At 41.2% G+C, this 17579-nt stretch overlaps 1 protein-coding gene across 1 annotated transcript in view; it reads left to right on the top strand.

Moving 5' to 3' along the window:
* Positions 1-17579, top strand: part of LOC124616273 (uncharacterized protein PB18E9.04c-like) — a 222815-nt gene that overhangs the window by 128731 nt on the left and 76505 nt on the right. The window contains exons 4-5 of the mRNA XM_047144614.1: positions 3182-3346; positions 15363-15509. Of these exons, the coding sequence (XP_047000570.1) occupies positions 3182-3346; positions 15363-15509 (312 nt within the window). The remainder of the gene's footprint in view (positions 1-3181; positions 3347-15362; positions 15510-17579) is intronic.

Genomic DNA, 17579 nt, shown 5'->3' with positions numbered 1-17579 from the left:
GGTCACATCCGTGTTTGGCGACATCGCGGTGAACGCTCATTGGAAGCGTGTATTCGTCATCGCCATACTGGCGTATCAGCCAGCGTGATGGTATGGGGTGCCATTGGTTACACGTCTCGGTCACCTCTTGTTTGCATTGACTGCACTTTGAGTAGTGGACGTTACATTTCAGATGTGTTACGACCCGTGGCTCCACCCTTCATTCGATCCCTGTGAAACTCTACATTTCAGTAGGATAATACACAATCGCATGTTGCAGGTCCTGTACGGGCCTTTCTGGATACAGAAAATGTTCGGCTGCTGCCCTGGCCGGCACATTCTCCAGATCTGTCGCCAATTGAAAACGTCTGGTCAATGGTGGGCGAGCAACTGGCTCGTCACAACTCGCCAGTCACTACTCTTGATGAACTGTGGTATCGAGTTGAAGCTGCATTGGCAGCTGTACCTGTACACGCCATCCAAGCTCTGTTTGACTCAATGCCCAGGCGTACCAAGGCCGTTATTACGGCCAGAGGTGATTGTTCTGGGTACTGATTTCTCAGATCTATGCACCCATATCGCGTGAAAATATAATCACATGTCAGTTCTAGTATAATATATTTGTGCAATGAATACCCGTTTATCATCTGCATTTCTTCTTGGTGTAGCAATTTTAATGGCCAGTACCGTATCTCCACCTACAAGTGAGCGTACTCCCCTAGGTAGCCATTCGCGGCTGTGTGTCCATATTACCACTTCGTTTGCTTCTTATCCTCTGAGGGATCATTTCCTGCAGTTCGTGTTCCCATTTAGAAAAATCGTCCTATACAAACTCTCGCGAGGAGCGGCGAAGGTTAGCACTATACGGTGAAATCCGAAATAAATGCAGTGGTTAGAAGTGGCAACAACTATGTAATGCGTTGCAATACATCGGTAAGAGTAATGTATAACATTTATAGCTGTTTCTCCACTTGGTTACACGGACAACATCTAAGTGAGAATCAATTTCGCGCCATACATACTGAAGCATATATTCAGTAGCTGACGCGAGCGCGTTAGAAAGGCGCGTTTTGAGTTCTGGAATTGTTTTCGGCAGGTGAGGCACATACACAAGACCTATCATATAGAAATCCTTGCATGTTAGGTCGGACGTCTAGGTGGTCAGGGGCAGAACATAGTGTCGTCATGTCTAGTACAACTGGTTAAGGTGATCTGTATCCGTTGACGGCAGCAATTCCAGTCGGGTTTGAAATTGATTATTATTTATAAGGCATGACACCCCTCTCTGTTACCTTCGGTTAGGATCTTTTACGACCACTGTTCTTATGCTGTGTTGTATGAATGCGACTAATACGCAGTTCCCCGTACATCTGTTGGAAAATCCGTTTTGATAGTCAACAAATCGGGGAACTGCACTGACGGCGTCGTCATGTGCATGTCCAAACACGGTACTTCCTGTCTGACGTTGTACCATGTCGAGCCACCTTACTGCATTGACTCCATACAACCGACTGACACATGAGCCCCACTTAATTGCCATGATTTGAGTTAGTGGCCTGGTGCTATTTATACACCGTTTAAAACACGCCAAAGTGACCAGTGATCTCTTTTTTAAGGTGAAAAATATTTAGCCCGTTGAGCTTGCGTTTCTCCTTTTTTTCAAATGGACAAGTTTACTTTCATGGACATTGAAAATAAATTCTGTCTTTGTAGCACTTCGAAATCTCAACATCTCTATCCTTATCCAAGTACGAGGCGTGTTTTTTAAGTAATTACCGTTTTGAAATTAAAAAAGACTTGCTAAGATATATCAATAATTTTATTTTTACATGAAAGCCTGTACCTTAATCTACTTTTCTACATAATTTCCATCAATATTGAGGCACTTATCACCACTGTTTTGACTTCGTCATCGTCTTGAAGACGCTGACCGCCCAGGTGTTTTTTCAAGTGCAGGAACAGATGGTAATCACTGAGCGCAAGATAGAGGCTGTACGGAGGATGATCTAGAGTTTCCTATCGAAAAGATGTGATGAGATCTTTGGTCTGATTCGTCACTTGCGGACGGGCATTGTCTTGCACCAAAACGATGCCCCTGCTCAACTTCCATGGAGTGTTTCATTGATTCTGGAGTGACGTAGGCCACCCATGTTTCATCGCCCGTAACAATTTGGCTTAAGAAATCATCACCGTCGTTGTGGTACCGCTCAAGGATAGTCAATGCACTGTCTAAACGTTTCGTTTTGTGCACATCCGTCAACATTTTCGGTACCCAACGGGCGCCTCATTTTTGGTAATTCAAGTGCTCGGTCGCAATGCCATACAAAACACTACGAGAAACATTAGGAAAGTCGTCCCGCAAGGAGGAAATCGTAAAGCGTCTGTTTTCTCTCACCTTATCGTCCACTTCCTGCATCAAACTTTCGTTAATAACCGAAGGACGCCCACTCCGTTGTTCATCATGCACGTCTGTGCGGCCATCTTTAAATGCTCTCACCCAATTTCTTACCGCCGACTGGAGTGGCCGTGCGGTTCTAGGCGCTACAGTCTGGAACCGCGAGGCCGCTACGGTCGCAGGTTCGAATCCTGCCTCGGGCATGGATGTGTGTGATGTCCTTAGGTTAGTTAGGTTTAAGTAGTTCTAAGTTCTAGGGGACTGATGACCTTAGGAGTTGAGTCCTATAGTGCTCAGAGCCATTTGAGCCAGCCAATTTCTTACCATTCCATCACTGATAATGTTTTCTCCGTATACTGCACAGATCTCACGATGAATATCGATCGCTTTTAGTCCTTTAGCACTAAGTAATCTTATAACAGCCCGTACTTCCCAGTCGGCGGGACTCACGATTATCGGAGGCATCTTAAACACACAGTACACAACGTAAACAAGGAATAATCAGACTGTAATAGCGTCAGTGCGTAGATTAAGGTGCAGGCTTTCATGTAAAAATAAAATTATTGAGATATCTTAGCACGTCTTTTTTTTTTTAATTTCAAAACGGTATTTACTTAAACACGCCTCGCTTAAGTTTGAGCTATCATGACCACGCTGCCTGCGAAACGTTAAACCCTAAGCTTCCTGCCTTCGTGAATGGCACTTGAACTTAGTGTCTTACTAGAATTGTGACTAACTCTGCGACAGGCGACAGTGAAGCGCGCTGCGTCGGATCCGGGGCAGACGTTACAACTGACGTTCCAAGAGGGTGGCAACTGCAACTACCTGGCGTACGACGCCACATCCGCCGGCGCCGACGACGCCGGATACTTCTCACCTTCGCTGCAGGACGACATGTTCCAGCACGTCTCCGTCAACGACACCATGCTGTTGCAAGGTGTCGACACGGCGCATCTGGCGGACACTATACAGGTGCGTGCACTGTCTCCAGAAATTACTCAGATCACCGCCTGATGAATGCATCCTCGCGAAGGGACTGTGTGACAAATGAGGGTGATACTGTTGCCTTCCTTTTGAGACCGAGGGGTTGGTACGATCCTCTCTGACATCACACTGGTGGTGGGTGCTGGTTGGTTAAAGCTATGTGCATCAGGCTGTTGTATACTCTAGGAATGTTGGCTTCAATGCGACTGAAATTAAGGTTCATATTTGGCCGTGACACTAATTCTTGGAGAGATGGCAAATGACTTGTAAGAGCAGTTGAATGTAATGAATAGTGCTCTTAAACTAGGTTGTAAGATGTAGTCAGAAAAAGTAAAACAAGGATAATCGAAAGTATCGAATTAAATCATCTGATACTGAAGGAATTACACTCCTGGAAATTGAAATAAGAACACCGTGAATTCATTGTCCCAGGAAGGGGAAACTTTATTGACACATTCCTGGGGTCAGATACATCACATGATCACACTGACAGAACCACAGGCACATAGACACAGGCAACAGAGCATGCACAATGTCGGCACTAGTACAGTGTATATCCACCTTTCGCAGCAATGCAGGCTGCTATTCTCCCATGGATACGATCGTAGAGATGCTGGATGTAGTCCTGTGGAACGGCTTGCCATGCCATTTCCACCTGGCGCCTCAGTTGGACCAGCGTTCGTGCTGGACGTGCAGACCGCGTGAGACGACGCTTCATCCAGTCCCAAACATGCTCAATGGGGGACAGATCCGGAGATCTTGCTGGCCAGGGTAGTTGACTTACACCTTCTAGAGCACGTTGGGTGGCACGGGATACATGCGGACGTGCATTGTCCTGTTGGAACAGCAAGTTCCCTTGCCGGTCTAGCAATGGTAGAACGATGGGTTCGATGACGGTTTGGATGTACCGTGCACTATTCAGTGTCCCCTCGACGATCACCAGTGGTGTACGGCCAGTGTAGGAGATCGCTCCCCACACCATGATGCCGGGTGTTGGCCCTGTGTGCCTCGGTCGTATGCAGTCCTGATTGTGGCGCTCACCTGCACGGCGCCAAACACGCGTACGACCATCATTGGCACCAAGGCAGAAGCGACTCTCATCGCTGAAGACGACACGTCTCCATTCGTCCCTCCATTCACGCCTGTCGCGACACCACTGGAGGCGGGCTGCACGATGTTGGGGCGTGAGCGGAAGACGGCCTAACGGTGTGCGGGACCGTAGCCCAGCTTCATGGAGACGGTTGCGAATGGTCCTCGCCGATACCCCAGGAGCAACAGTGTCCCTAATTTGCTGGGAAGTGGCGGTGCGGTCCCCTACGGCACTGCGTAAGATCCTACGGTCTTGGCGTGCATTCGTGCGTCGCTGCGGTCTGGTCCCAGGTCGACGGGCACGTGCACCTTCCGCCGACCACTGGCGACAACATCGATGTACTGTGGAGACCTCACGCCCCACGTGTTGAGCAATTCGGCGGTACGTCCACCCGGCCTCCCGCATGCCCACTATACGCCCTCGCTCAAAGTCCGTCAACTGCACATACGGTTCACGTCCACGCTGTCGCGGCATGCTACCAGTGTTAAAGACTGCGATGGAGCTCCGTATGCCACGGCAAACTGGCTGACACGGCCAACACCGCTGTTCCTGGTGTGTCCGCTGTGCCGTGCGTGTGATCATTGCTTGTACAGCCCTCTCGCAGTGTCCGGAGCAAGTATGGTGGGTCTGACACACCGGTGTCAATGTGTTCTTTTTTCCATTTCCAGGAGTGTAGATTAGTACATGAGAAGCTGAAAACAGGCGTCAACTTTTGTTGTCTGGGGAGCAGCGCGGTTTGAGGCGCCATGTTACGGACTGGGCAGCCCTCACTTCTGGTAGCTCGCTTTCGTCCATTTCGCGGCAATATGGCCCGGAAATGTATTGGCGGCAACGTTGCTGGGATACAATCGCTGGCAATATTCTCAGTATCTGTGGTCTTTGTAAACGTAGCTTTACGAAACCACAAAAACCCTATCCAACAGAAGCGAGCCAAGAGTAGGGTGACCATATTTTCCTCGGACAAAAGTGGGACTTTCATACATTTTCTTGGCCAAAAAGTGGGACAATTTTTATTTCTCGTTAAATATCACTTTTAATGCTAACATTTTTCTTCCTCTGCAAATATAGCCTTCACTGATATATATATATATATATATATATATATATATATATGTGTGTGTGTGTGTGTGTGTGTGTGTGTGTGTGTGTGTGTGTGTGTGTGTACAAAACCAAACAAAGAATGGAAAGAAGTACATTTCAAGTTTTCAGAAATTTACTTATTAAGATATGTAACATCTATAACACAGAATGTAGAAAGACAGCCGGCCGAAGTGGCCGTGCGGTTAAAGGCGCTGCAGTCTGGAACCGCAAGACCGCTACGGTCGCAGGTTCGAATCCTGCCTCGGGCATGGATGTTTGTGATGTCCTTAGGTTAGTTAGGTTTAACTAGTTCTAAGTTCTAGGGGACTAATGACCTCAGCAGTTGAGTCCCATAGTGCTCAGAGCCATTTGAGCCATTTAGAAAGACATACAGTAATAATCACTACAAAAAAAAGTTCTTAGGGATCACAAGGAATTTATGGTTTTGTGGATTCCACACTGCAATAATATTTCTTCGAAGATGAAATTTCATTCAGCAACTCAGGTTTGCCTAATAGGTATGAATAGAAGTCAGTGCAACTGTATTTACTGAAGTTTAAACACGTCAGTAAAATACACTTAACGCTCCTCACGGTAAATCTATTCCTCTCATCTGTCCACTGTGACGATAGTAAGCTGAAAACTCTTTGAACATTTGCATCGTGCGTAGGCAGTGAAAAGAAGTACTGCGCTATATTTGGCGATTCTCTGAACTGTTCATTACACTGGCAAGATCTGAAAAACCTACACCATTTTTCATGTGCCATCAACTGATTCCATTGTTCACTGTCTGTTTCCACTTGTTGTTTTACAAATGACAGTATATGAACTATTTCATCAAATAAGAGGCTGTCATTTACTAGAATGCCCTTTTCATTTAGCCACATTAAAGTATTTTCATCTACTGACCATTCTGGTGGTTCTGTGAGCATCATCCATGAGAATACAGAAAACTCAGCTATTCCCTATAACCATGAGGATAAATAGTCTACTGAAGCATCATAAAACGTTGATACTGCTATGTCAAATTTCTTAACAGACTGGTCATCACAATCAATCAGCAGTTTTTTTTACATTTAGTGGTACAAAATGTTCATGTTTCCTTGAATTTAGACTTGTCAAAGCTTTATTTAAGGCTGCTAATACTTCACATATGGAATTATTCTGTTTCTCAGTGCTCAGAATGGATTGTTGGAAAACACTCATTTGTGAATGTACAAAAAGTAAATAACATTCATTTATAGGATCACTGAAAAACTCTTTAAGATTGCAGGGCACTTTGAGTTAGACTGTGACAAAAAGTAGGATTTCAAAGGTTCATACATTTTCAAGATACTTTCTATGGCTGGCAACAATGAAAGCCACCTTGTTTTGGAAAAGGAAAGTAAATTTTTGTAAGTGACACCAACAAATTCACAGAATTCAGTGAGTTCTGCAACACGAATAGAAAAAATATGGAAATGGTTGGACAACTTCATGACAATGCAGTCAATGACAACAGGTAAAACATCACAAGCACTTTGAAGTGTGTTATGAACAACATCTACTGGACAACCTATGCCAACAATGTTAGAGTTTTTTAAATTTTTCTTTCAGATGTGTGAAAACATTATTACCCTCTTTCTTCATTAACCCCCCAAAAATTACAATTAGTATTGTCTGCACCAAATGCAACACACTTTGAGATGATACTGAATGACTGTATAACATGAAAAAGATAATTGGAAATTGTTTCGGACTTTTCGTTCTGCAATTCATCAAGATAGGCTATTTCGTCTGCAGTCCACCCTCACTTACAGAAAAATACTTAACTATCACAGGAAAAATTGTCTGATGCCCATGGTTGCTAGCATCAGTAGATACTGAAAAGTATTTTGCACTGTTTACAGCAGCTGTTACCTGTTTCTGGGAATGCGGAGCTATAACATTGTTGATAATTGCTTCACACTTTGTTCTTCCACACGAAACATTTTCTGCAATCTTAGAATTAGGAATTTTTTTTTTTTTGTTTAGTTGAACACTGCAGTCATTAGAACGATAGCTTTGGTGGAGTTTAACAACATGGAATGACAGGGTTCCTTCTGCTACAACTACGTTTTTCTGTTCCTGTGTATTTGAAGTTACAAAATATCTCATTTTTTGCGAGGAACCTGCCGATCGAAGATTCTTCCTGTGTTTCTCTCATTCCATATGATCCTTGAGATCTGCAGCACCACCATGAGACACGGATACACCACAGTTACATTTTGCTGAACAGTCATTGTCTGTAGCAGTGAAGCAAGGAAATTTACTCTGAAGCTCTTCCGAAAACTTTGATTTTCGTTTCGGCATCGCCACGACATGATAGCACTTCACGAAACTGATGCTGATTGCTGACAACAATGGCAAGCAAAAGCAAAGAAAATAAGATTACGCAACAATTAGTGCTTAAGCTGTACATTATCAGGGGGTACCAACGTACGGAATGTCAGTTTCAATTGATTGTTTATAAAATCGATACTCAGAAAATATTTTAACCACTTTGTAAATGTCTGAAAATAACCCTTGAAAATCGGGAAAAACTGCTTGTTTTAAAAAAAAAAAAGCCGGGACAAATTTTTGAGCCTCAAAAAACGGGACAGTCCCGATTAATCGGGACGTGTGGTCACCCCAGCCAAGAGCGATCATTAACCGTAGCTTTTAGTGCTATAACAAGAAATTAGTTCTGGCTTTTGTTACCTGGAATACCGTTAGCAGGGAGTTTATAAACAAACGCACTAATTTTAGTACCGTATAGCTTCTTGTTAACTAAATTGAACTACGATACTTATCATCGGAAGCGCTTTAAAATATGGCTGTTGATATACTTTCCGGGATGTGAGGTCGTGGTCCAAGAACTTTTCTGCTCGTTACATTTCGTCCAGAACTGCGCTGGACTTCCTCATAGGCGCTGCTCCGCTGAGTCTTGCCGACTGACTGACTGAGTCAGGAGCAGAAAAGTTCTTGGACCACGACCTCACATCCCGGAAAGTATATCAACAGCCATGTCACCCGGTCGTGAAAGCCTTCATTCGCTTTAAAATAAATTGTTCGAAGGTGTCGTGTCGTGAATTCCCGTAGCCATCTTACCAACAGATATCTTCAATTTATTTCAGGAATTTCATTGGATGCAAGTAATTCACGCACTTACAGGCGGCCCATGTAGATGAATCAACATCTCTGTGAATATCCCAAGGTTACTACAGCACATCAGATGACAAAAGGTTTATCTTTGATGATGCATTGATTATCACCCATTCGACTTATATTCTTGTACAAATATTTGAACCCGAATGCAATTGTATCAAGTTGTAAAATGCTAAGAAGAATGCATATGCAGCATCCTTTGCCCTGTAAACAGTTATTTCCCACGCAACTTCGTAAACAATGACTAATTACTAGGATATTGTTACGGATTGCTACGGGCACAAAGGTTTAATTGTTTATTATGAATTAATAAGTAGATTTGTAAACGCTCAGTACCTTTCGTCGTTCTGTTCAAGACACTCTAGATGAACTTCCAGCAATTTAGCAAACGATAAATTGTAGACATTTGTTATTGAGGGGCAGGGTGATTCTGTCAAAAAGAAGCAAAAGGAGAGCAAATGTCACTGTATGTTAGGGTTAATAACCGACATTATGTTGGCACAGGAGGAGAAAAAGGACTACAACACTAAGAATTAAGGCATTGTTGAAGAGGCTGCACTTCTACGAGGGCACTCCAAAAGAAATACACACTATTTTTGTAAAAATACAGTTTTCTGCATTTGTGAAAGTTTTACAGTGTGTAGATACATCCTTCCCGCTCGTTTTCAAACGTAGTTCCACCTGTTCCCGTGAGTGGAACCGTCACAGCATGTCTTCAAAATGGCTGCTACACTTGACGTTCGTCAGAAGCAACGTGCTGTCATAGAATTCCCGTGCTGTGAGAACGAGACAATGGGAAACATCCACAAGAGGTTGTAAAGGGTATATGGAGATGCTGCTGTCGATAGCAGTACAGTTAGTCGGTGGGCAAGCAGGTTACGTGATGAAAGCGGGCACGGCGATATTGAGGATTGTCCTCGCAGCGGCAGGCCTCGTACTGCACACACTCCAGACAATGTGCAGAGTGTTAACGAATTGGTGACTGCTGACAGACGCATCACAGTGAAAGAATTGTCACACTACGTTGGGATAGGGGAAGGAAGTGTTTGCAGAATACTGAAAGTGTTGGCGTTAAAAAAGGTTTGTGCCAGGTGGGTTCTCAGGATGTTGACAGTGGCTCACAAAGAAACAAGGTATGTAGTGAACATTTGGAACAGTACGAGAATGGTGGGGATGAATTTCTTGGAAGAATTGTGACAGGCTCCATCATTTTTCACCAGAGACGAAGAGGCAATCAATGGAGTGGCATCATGCAAATTCACCCAAGGGAAATAAAAAAAAATCAAAACCACACCTTCTGCTGGAAAAGTTATGGCTATGGTGTTCTTCGATTCCGAAGGACTCTTGCTTGTGGACATCATGCCAATTGGAACCACCATAAATTCTGATGCATATGTAACGACACCGAAGAAACTTCAAGCTCGACTGAGTTGTGTTCGACCACATCGGCAAAAGCAGGATGTTTTGCTGTTGCACGACAATGCACGGCCACATGTCAGTCAAAAAACCGTGGAAGCCATCACAAAACTCGGATGTTCAAATGGCTCTGAGCACTATGCGACTTAGCTTCTGAGGTCATCAGTCGCATAGAACTTAGAACTAGTTAAACCTAACTAACATAAGGACATCACACACATCCATGCCCGAGACAAGATTCGAATCTGCGACCGGAGCTGTCGTTCGGCTCCAGACTGTAGCGCCTAGAACCGCTGGGCCACTCCGGTCGGCACAAAACTCGGATGGACAACACTGAATGACCTGCCTTACAGCCTGGCTCCATGTGACTATCATCTCTCTGGGAAACTGAAAGACACTCTTCGTGGAACAAGGTTTGAAGATGATGACTCCCTTGTGCACGCTGCCAAACAGTGTCTCCAACAGGTTGGTCCAGAATTTTACCGTGCGGGTATACAGGCTGGTTCCAAGTGGCGTAAGGCAGTTGAGAGGGATGGAAATTATGTGGAGAAATGAAAATATTGCTCCTAAAGGTCCTAAATGATGTATCTACACACTCTAAAACTTTCAAACGTGTAGAATAAAAGATGGATTTAAAAAAAAAATAGTGTGCATTTCTTTTGGAGTAACTTTCGTATCTGGACTGCCACTGGACTTGTATACTGTAATCTTACTTGTCCGATAATCTCTGATTGTTAGGGGATGGTTTTTGATAAATTTTTTTGATAAATTAATGGCTATAGATTTCTACTGAAGCCCAAAGCGCAGACAGGCGGGAGGTGGGGTGTGTGCATTTCTTTTGGAGTAACTTTCGTATCTGGACTGCCACTGGACTTGTATACTGTAATCTTACTTGTCCGATAATCTCTGATTGTTAGGGGATGGTTTTTGATAAATTAATGGCTATAGATTTCTACTGAAGCCCAAAGCGCAGACAGGCGGGAGGTGGGGTGTGAGTGGATGTGCTGGCGAAACAAAGTGTGCATTCGTCACGAAGATCTGGCTATAGACGAGTGCTTAAAGATCTGGCACGATTCGATAACTTTGTAACAGCAACGCTGCAAACAGATAATATATTTCTAGATTGCCGATGTTGGCAGCGGCAGGATACCAAACACTACTGATGATATTATTACCTCGACGATAAGCGGAGAAAATAGGCACAATTATAGGTGCAAGATATTCAGTTGTTTTGGAGCGTTGCCAATATTAAGGTGCCTCTTGACGCGAAGTATTATTGTGCTCATTGTTACGGGTAACGGTGTCAAGTCTGCGACAAGCAGTCCACACTGTCTTCGTCCGCATTCGTAATGCAAATTTTGTGCAGTTCCTGGCTCAACTGCGATCATGCGAAGTAGTGTGGCCAGATATTTTCTACCATGTAAGGGACAAATGTTCAGTTGGGCAAAAAAAAAAGCAGTATTTCATTTTTTGCCCGGGACAAATGAAAAAAATGATTTATTGGTTTTTATTGTATTTTAGTGAACAAAAAAGTTTTAACAAGCTTTTGCTCGATTTTACATATTTAAAAAAATCAGTTTAGTTGTAATCATACTTGAAAATTGTTATTAATTCATTTTTCATCGAATTTGGGGTACATGTATTTCGCACTTCAGTCCCTTCCAGGCGTCTTTTAATTATTTTAAATTCTTCGTGTAAGGAGTCCATGTTCAGTTGATGAATCCTAAGAAGTTCCGCAGCTTTTAGAAAATTGACATTATTTATTGGTGGTGTTAAGTTTAAAAACAGCATTGTAAAAAGGATATTGTTTTCTGAGAAATCATATCGAGGTAACAAATAGCCTACAAAATTGGTGTAGAACTGTAGAAAATCGTTCCGAATAGATTCTTTTAGTCTCTGCTCAATCTTTTTGCGAATCCTGTGCATTTCAGCATGCCTCTCAACTGACAAAGAATCTAATTCAATCTTGTTCATTGTTGTTTCTGCTGAAAACGTTACGCTATGCAGACAAATACGCCAAAATCCCCCCCCCCCCCCCCCCCCCCCACACACACACACACACTCTTCTTCTTCACATGTAATTATATTTTCTAATAGGTGAGGACGTTCATTGCGGAATTCCAGGGAATGAAATTTTAGTGCAGGTCATATTTTTAATTTCGACAGCAGGACCAACAGATATGACAACATGTTTTATAATTTCTTCCCATCGCATCTCAATCGTCTCAAATTGGAGTTGCAAATCCACTCTTCGTTTTGCAGATCTACTTAAGTGCCTGCACCATTTCAGTATCAAACTTTCTACATCCACTTTCATTTTATCAGTACTGTATTCGCAGCATCATGGAGAATACGGACGGGGGGACGGGGCAACCAACTTTGGCAATTATATCATTTTCATCTAAAAGAAGTGTATAAACGGGGTGCTTTCTGCCGAAGTTTACATTAGCGAATGCCGAAACTTTAAATAAAGACATTCCATGCTTCTCCAATGAGTCAATTAATAACTTCTACAGCCCCAGAGTCATAATTAAAGAATCGTAAGAAAATGGAAAAAAATCCAATTTTCTTACTACTTGCCTCTGTTGCTATAGGAAAGTGCAGATATTTTTCCTGGATGGTCTCTAAAATATTTTTAACAGAGTTTTTGGCCAATATTACGCATACAGTAGCTTCCGTTTTTGTTCTTCGCCAGCTAAAACTTCGAGCGATTTTTGAATAACTGCAGATATATGGTAATAATTTGTGTGAACAATCACTACCATTACAACTAAGAGACTGGTTTACCGTGTAATAAACAAATGCTAGTTGTCCAGCAGTAATCTTGCCCGCTTGCGAGGCAGATGGTTCAAGCTTCGAGAAATATTTGGATAAGCTACTTGATGCTCCATTGCTAACAACAGTCGTGAGATTTAGTAGATGCATATTGTTTTACGTCAGCAGTGCCTCCGTTAGCAAACGAGAAATCCTTATTGCACAGGTGACAGTTCACCTTGCACGACTTTTCTTTTACTTTTCTTATCCAGGAAAAAAATTCCCAGTCCTGATTATACCCAGTAAGCTTTTTGGCTTTCTTAGAAGGGATACCAACACTTCTAGGCGAATTACCAGTGTCGCTCTCACATAACTCACTCATTTCGTCCACAGTTTTAAAAATATTTCACATGCGTTAACTCGTTCATAACTCGACAGCTCTCGCAAAACAGTGAACGAAGTAAAAATCTAGGATGAGAATCAAGAATGGAATTAAAAAATCCTTCCAGTACCGCTAACACACGTTGACACAGCATTTAAACGAAGTAGCAAGCGAAATAAAATGTTAAACAAAAATTGTAGAAAGAAAGTGAGATGAATAATCAACAAACAGAGAATCAAACAAACAGGCAGAGGCACAGACGCGCGGCTCCGCGCGACGATGTAAGAATCAGTGAATATCGGTAGCCGAAGATCTTACACCTGATCCGAGCTAGCAGTCTTCATGCGTTACAGGTACTTGCTAGCTGTAGCGCGAAAGATTTCGCACTAATAACCAAACAAGGTTGAAGTACGAGACAAAGCCTTTCCCGGCGGAACATTTAAAATTATGCCGAAAACAAGCGACGTCCCCGGAAATAACGGGACGTCTGGCAACATTGTAGTGCGAATTGACAACTTAACCGATCTCTACCGGCTACGGTACAGTCAGTCCAACTACTGTGGATTAACAATATTAGGATTTTTTTCTCGTTTCATCCTTCTATGGATCGTGAACAGAATGATTGCTTAAATGCTATAGGGTGCGCAGCAGTTAGTGTAATCAGTGTTATGACAAGTACTTGTACCACCAATATACAGAAAACTGTCCAATTTCTGCTTATTTCGAGAAAGGAACTAGGATGCCTTGTCACTGAAATTCAAAGCGCCGAAACTACAGACATGTGTAACAATACCTTTGTTATTTATCTCATACTATGCATTATCTCACTGCGCAATGTGGCATCCTTTAGTGGGGTAATTCTGCAGGGACCAAAAAAAATTTCATGTCGCCGAAAGAGGCTATCGGGTTTATTTCTGGAGATAAAAACTCTAAATCCACCTGAGGATCACTTTTTAAAGACTTAATAAAAGATTAAAGAATATTTAAACAACTGTACACCAATATAAAACTAGGCAAATGATACAGATAGATACACCCACAGCTAAATTAAAGAGACACAATATATTTATGAATGCCTGGACATAAAATTATTTAATATTTTACCTTTACAAATGCATCATATATCACTTAATGACAAAAAAAAGAACTGAAAAATGGTCGGAAGAATAGGCTTTTACAATGTTTAAGACTATCAAAACCTGTCTAAGGATGACCTAAGATACTAAATTATTTCTAACTGTTAACTATTTTGTATTTACCTTAGTATGTCAGTTTATTTTATACTTCTGTATATTAATTTCTATGTACTATAAAATTAAGGAATTGTTCTGTGGTGTATGCTGTATGTGCTTTGTATTATGATTTGTATGTGCACTGTAACTATGCATAAGTACAATATATATAAACTCCCTATGATGACAATGATTGCATAAAAATGCTCAAAGATGTATGAGAATAAATAAATAAATGAAACAGAAACTGTTTATAACGGTCAGCTGGAATCAGGGAGAAGCCACTTTTTGTTGTTTGTCATTTGATTTCTACTTGAAAAGCAGACATTGATATGCTGTATGTATGAAATGAAAGTTTACTGTACTGTTACAGTTACTATTCTGGATTATGAGCACAAATTGTTATTTGAACATACACTGTGATGTTACAATTTATAATGGTTCATGAATGAAGTCAGCTGGTATTATTTATTAAGTTAGAAAGTAACTACATCTTGGAATTTTGGGCATGATCTGAAATTGACCCAAAATAAGGCATACAAGTAGGCTATTGGAGTAACAAACATATATCTCAGTTGTTTGCTTCATGCTGTGATAATGCTAATAATACCATGTTTATATCTTATAAATTTAAAATCTTTATCCAACACAAATACCACTGTAATACCACATATATATATTCAAAGCATCATATCTAATAGAGAATATTTTGAGGTGGGGAGTAATGCCACTAGGGTACAGTTAGTAGACATATGCAGTATGTCAAATGTTATACTTACATCACTGATATTGCATACATTTATTATAAATGTGCAGGTTTTGAGGTAGAGGAGTATATTCCCACATGATTGACATCTCAGATCTTGATTGTCCTTAAATGTCCAGTTCCAGGCAGCATCTCTGCTCCAAGAGCAGACAACAGCAGAGCAGTTGCAGGACATTGCATCCCTTGAGGACTACCAGGCAGCCGTCCAAAACCCTGCACATTTCCATCAGCAAAGTCAGCACTCTGTCCATTCAGCTGATCTACAGGTGAATAGATAGAACACATACTATACATAGATTTAAAAAGAAATGAAAATATCCACTTCACAAACTGAAATTCCAATAGTGTTTTAGAATTTGAATTCATTTCCATGATAATCTGAAAATGACACATGCACTACATAAGTACCATCCTTTATTTTTCTAGTATTTCAGTATCAAGCTTATTTTTAGGGGAATGTTGAGTGGTCATTCAGTGTCAGTTCAATCAGAAAAAAGCATTTCGTCACTTACCGTCTGGGATTTGAATTGAACTTGGCTTATTTATTCTCCCTAAGGGAATAAGTAACCACATTTTTAAGTAATCACACCAATTTCTCTCTGTTTTCATTGTATAGCACTTCAAAGTTTAGACATTTTATTGTTTTAACATTGTTATGGCACAAAACAATAATTGCTAATGTTTTGTAAATAAATTAGTAATGTTTTATTCATTATGCAATCTATTTGAAATTTGGAGGCTATATACTCTGTAGTATCTCTCATCTTTATGTAAAACTGTCAGTACTGGAAAAAATAACCCTATACTTATATTTTTATATTTTATGGATTAAAATTATTCTGAATATCACATAAAGAGAAAGGTATAATTCTTAAAAAATCTTTGTGAAATAATCTCTAAAGCATTTAGCATTTAGAACAATAAAATTAATGGGGTTTTGTTCCCCCACCCTTTTTTTTTTGTGAGACATCTGAAGTATAAGAAATGGGCTCAACCAACAGTATTTTAAAATCAAAGCTGAAGTTAATTCACTTTTTTAAACAGTTCTAGGTACAGCAGGCTTAATGTATAACACTGACATTGTTTTTCTGAATAGAGCAGATAAACACCCAAACACCTCTCAAAATTAATAAGTTGTTCCAGTTGATGTTTTAGGATGATCAAGCACATAAGGAATGGGAAAATATCCTTTTGTGTGGTCTAATGTAATGAAGCGAAGGTTCTAAAACATGCACAAATTGCATTGTGTTCTGTTGTATTTAGCTCAGTGGTTATCCTGAAATATCTCAGATTGAAATATGTACAAACTGTACATCTTGATACGATCAAATTTCCTTTTCTGGCAAAGGATGCCAATTTAGCCCTTAAATTATATTTCAAGTTGAGCTTCACGTCACTACTGATCCTCCTTGCTTCCATCTTCACTAAACAATCTAATTGCTTAAAATTATGGAAACTTCTGGTTGTAGGAAGTGTGTCAGCATGTGTCTGATTTCCAGACTCTGCAGAAATAAAATAAGAGTTTGCTTTGGTGTCATTAATATTAGGAAACTGAAGCAAACCTGATGCAGAAATCACTTGTTTTCCTAGGGGCCTTCCTAAAACTTTAATTTGTGCTAATATTTTAACTGCCCCTCCTATGCCATCACACTCTGTTTTTCTATGGCTGGTTGTAAAGGGTGACCACTCAGCACTAATATTAAAAGCCTGTGAAATTGGTTTATAAGACTGAATTTAATTTCTCGTTGGCCTGCTACAACATTTGACATTGAACAGTCTCTCACATTTTGTGGGCCATACTGAAATGTTTCATATCATCAGATATAACAAAAAGCAATTTAACTAAACTGTTATTGTCAGTATTTCTTTAGATTAATTGTCAGAGGATTTCAAATAATGGAAAGTCCAGGTTGGAACTTCGACATTCGTGGAAAGGATAGATTGCTACTCACCGTGATGATATGTTGAGTTAGCATTAGGCACAACAAAAAGTCTGTTACACATAAGCTTCCAGCTGAAACTATCGTGTCACCATTGACACGGTAGAGTCTTGTACCGTGGGAAGCAAGTGGAGGATGTTGTTTGGTGGCCGCTATCCTCATTCTACAACAGAACCGCACAAATGCTTTAATAGGGTTCTTTATTTAGCAGAACAGAAAGATTCTTATCTTTAAGCTAGTCCATGAGTTGTGGTACAAGCTCTTGCACAATGGTCCACGTTAGCCTCACTGATGGTGAAGTACAAGTTCCACTATAAACACTATTCTCTCATAGCTGGTGACACGAACTGACAGATGCCAACTAGAATAATGACTGAGCTAGTAACTGCGACTGAC

This window comes from Schistocerca americana, chromosome 1 (assembly GCF_021461395.2).
Source record: "Schistocerca americana isolate TAMUIC-IGC-003095 chromosome 1, iqSchAmer2.1, whole genome shotgun sequence".
Classification (NCBI taxonomy): Eukaryota; Metazoa; Arthropoda; class Insecta; order Orthoptera; family Acrididae; genus Schistocerca; species Schistocerca americana.
The sequence above is the reverse complement of the archived record's forward strand: the minus strand, read 5'-3'. Positions and strand labels throughout refer to the sequence as shown.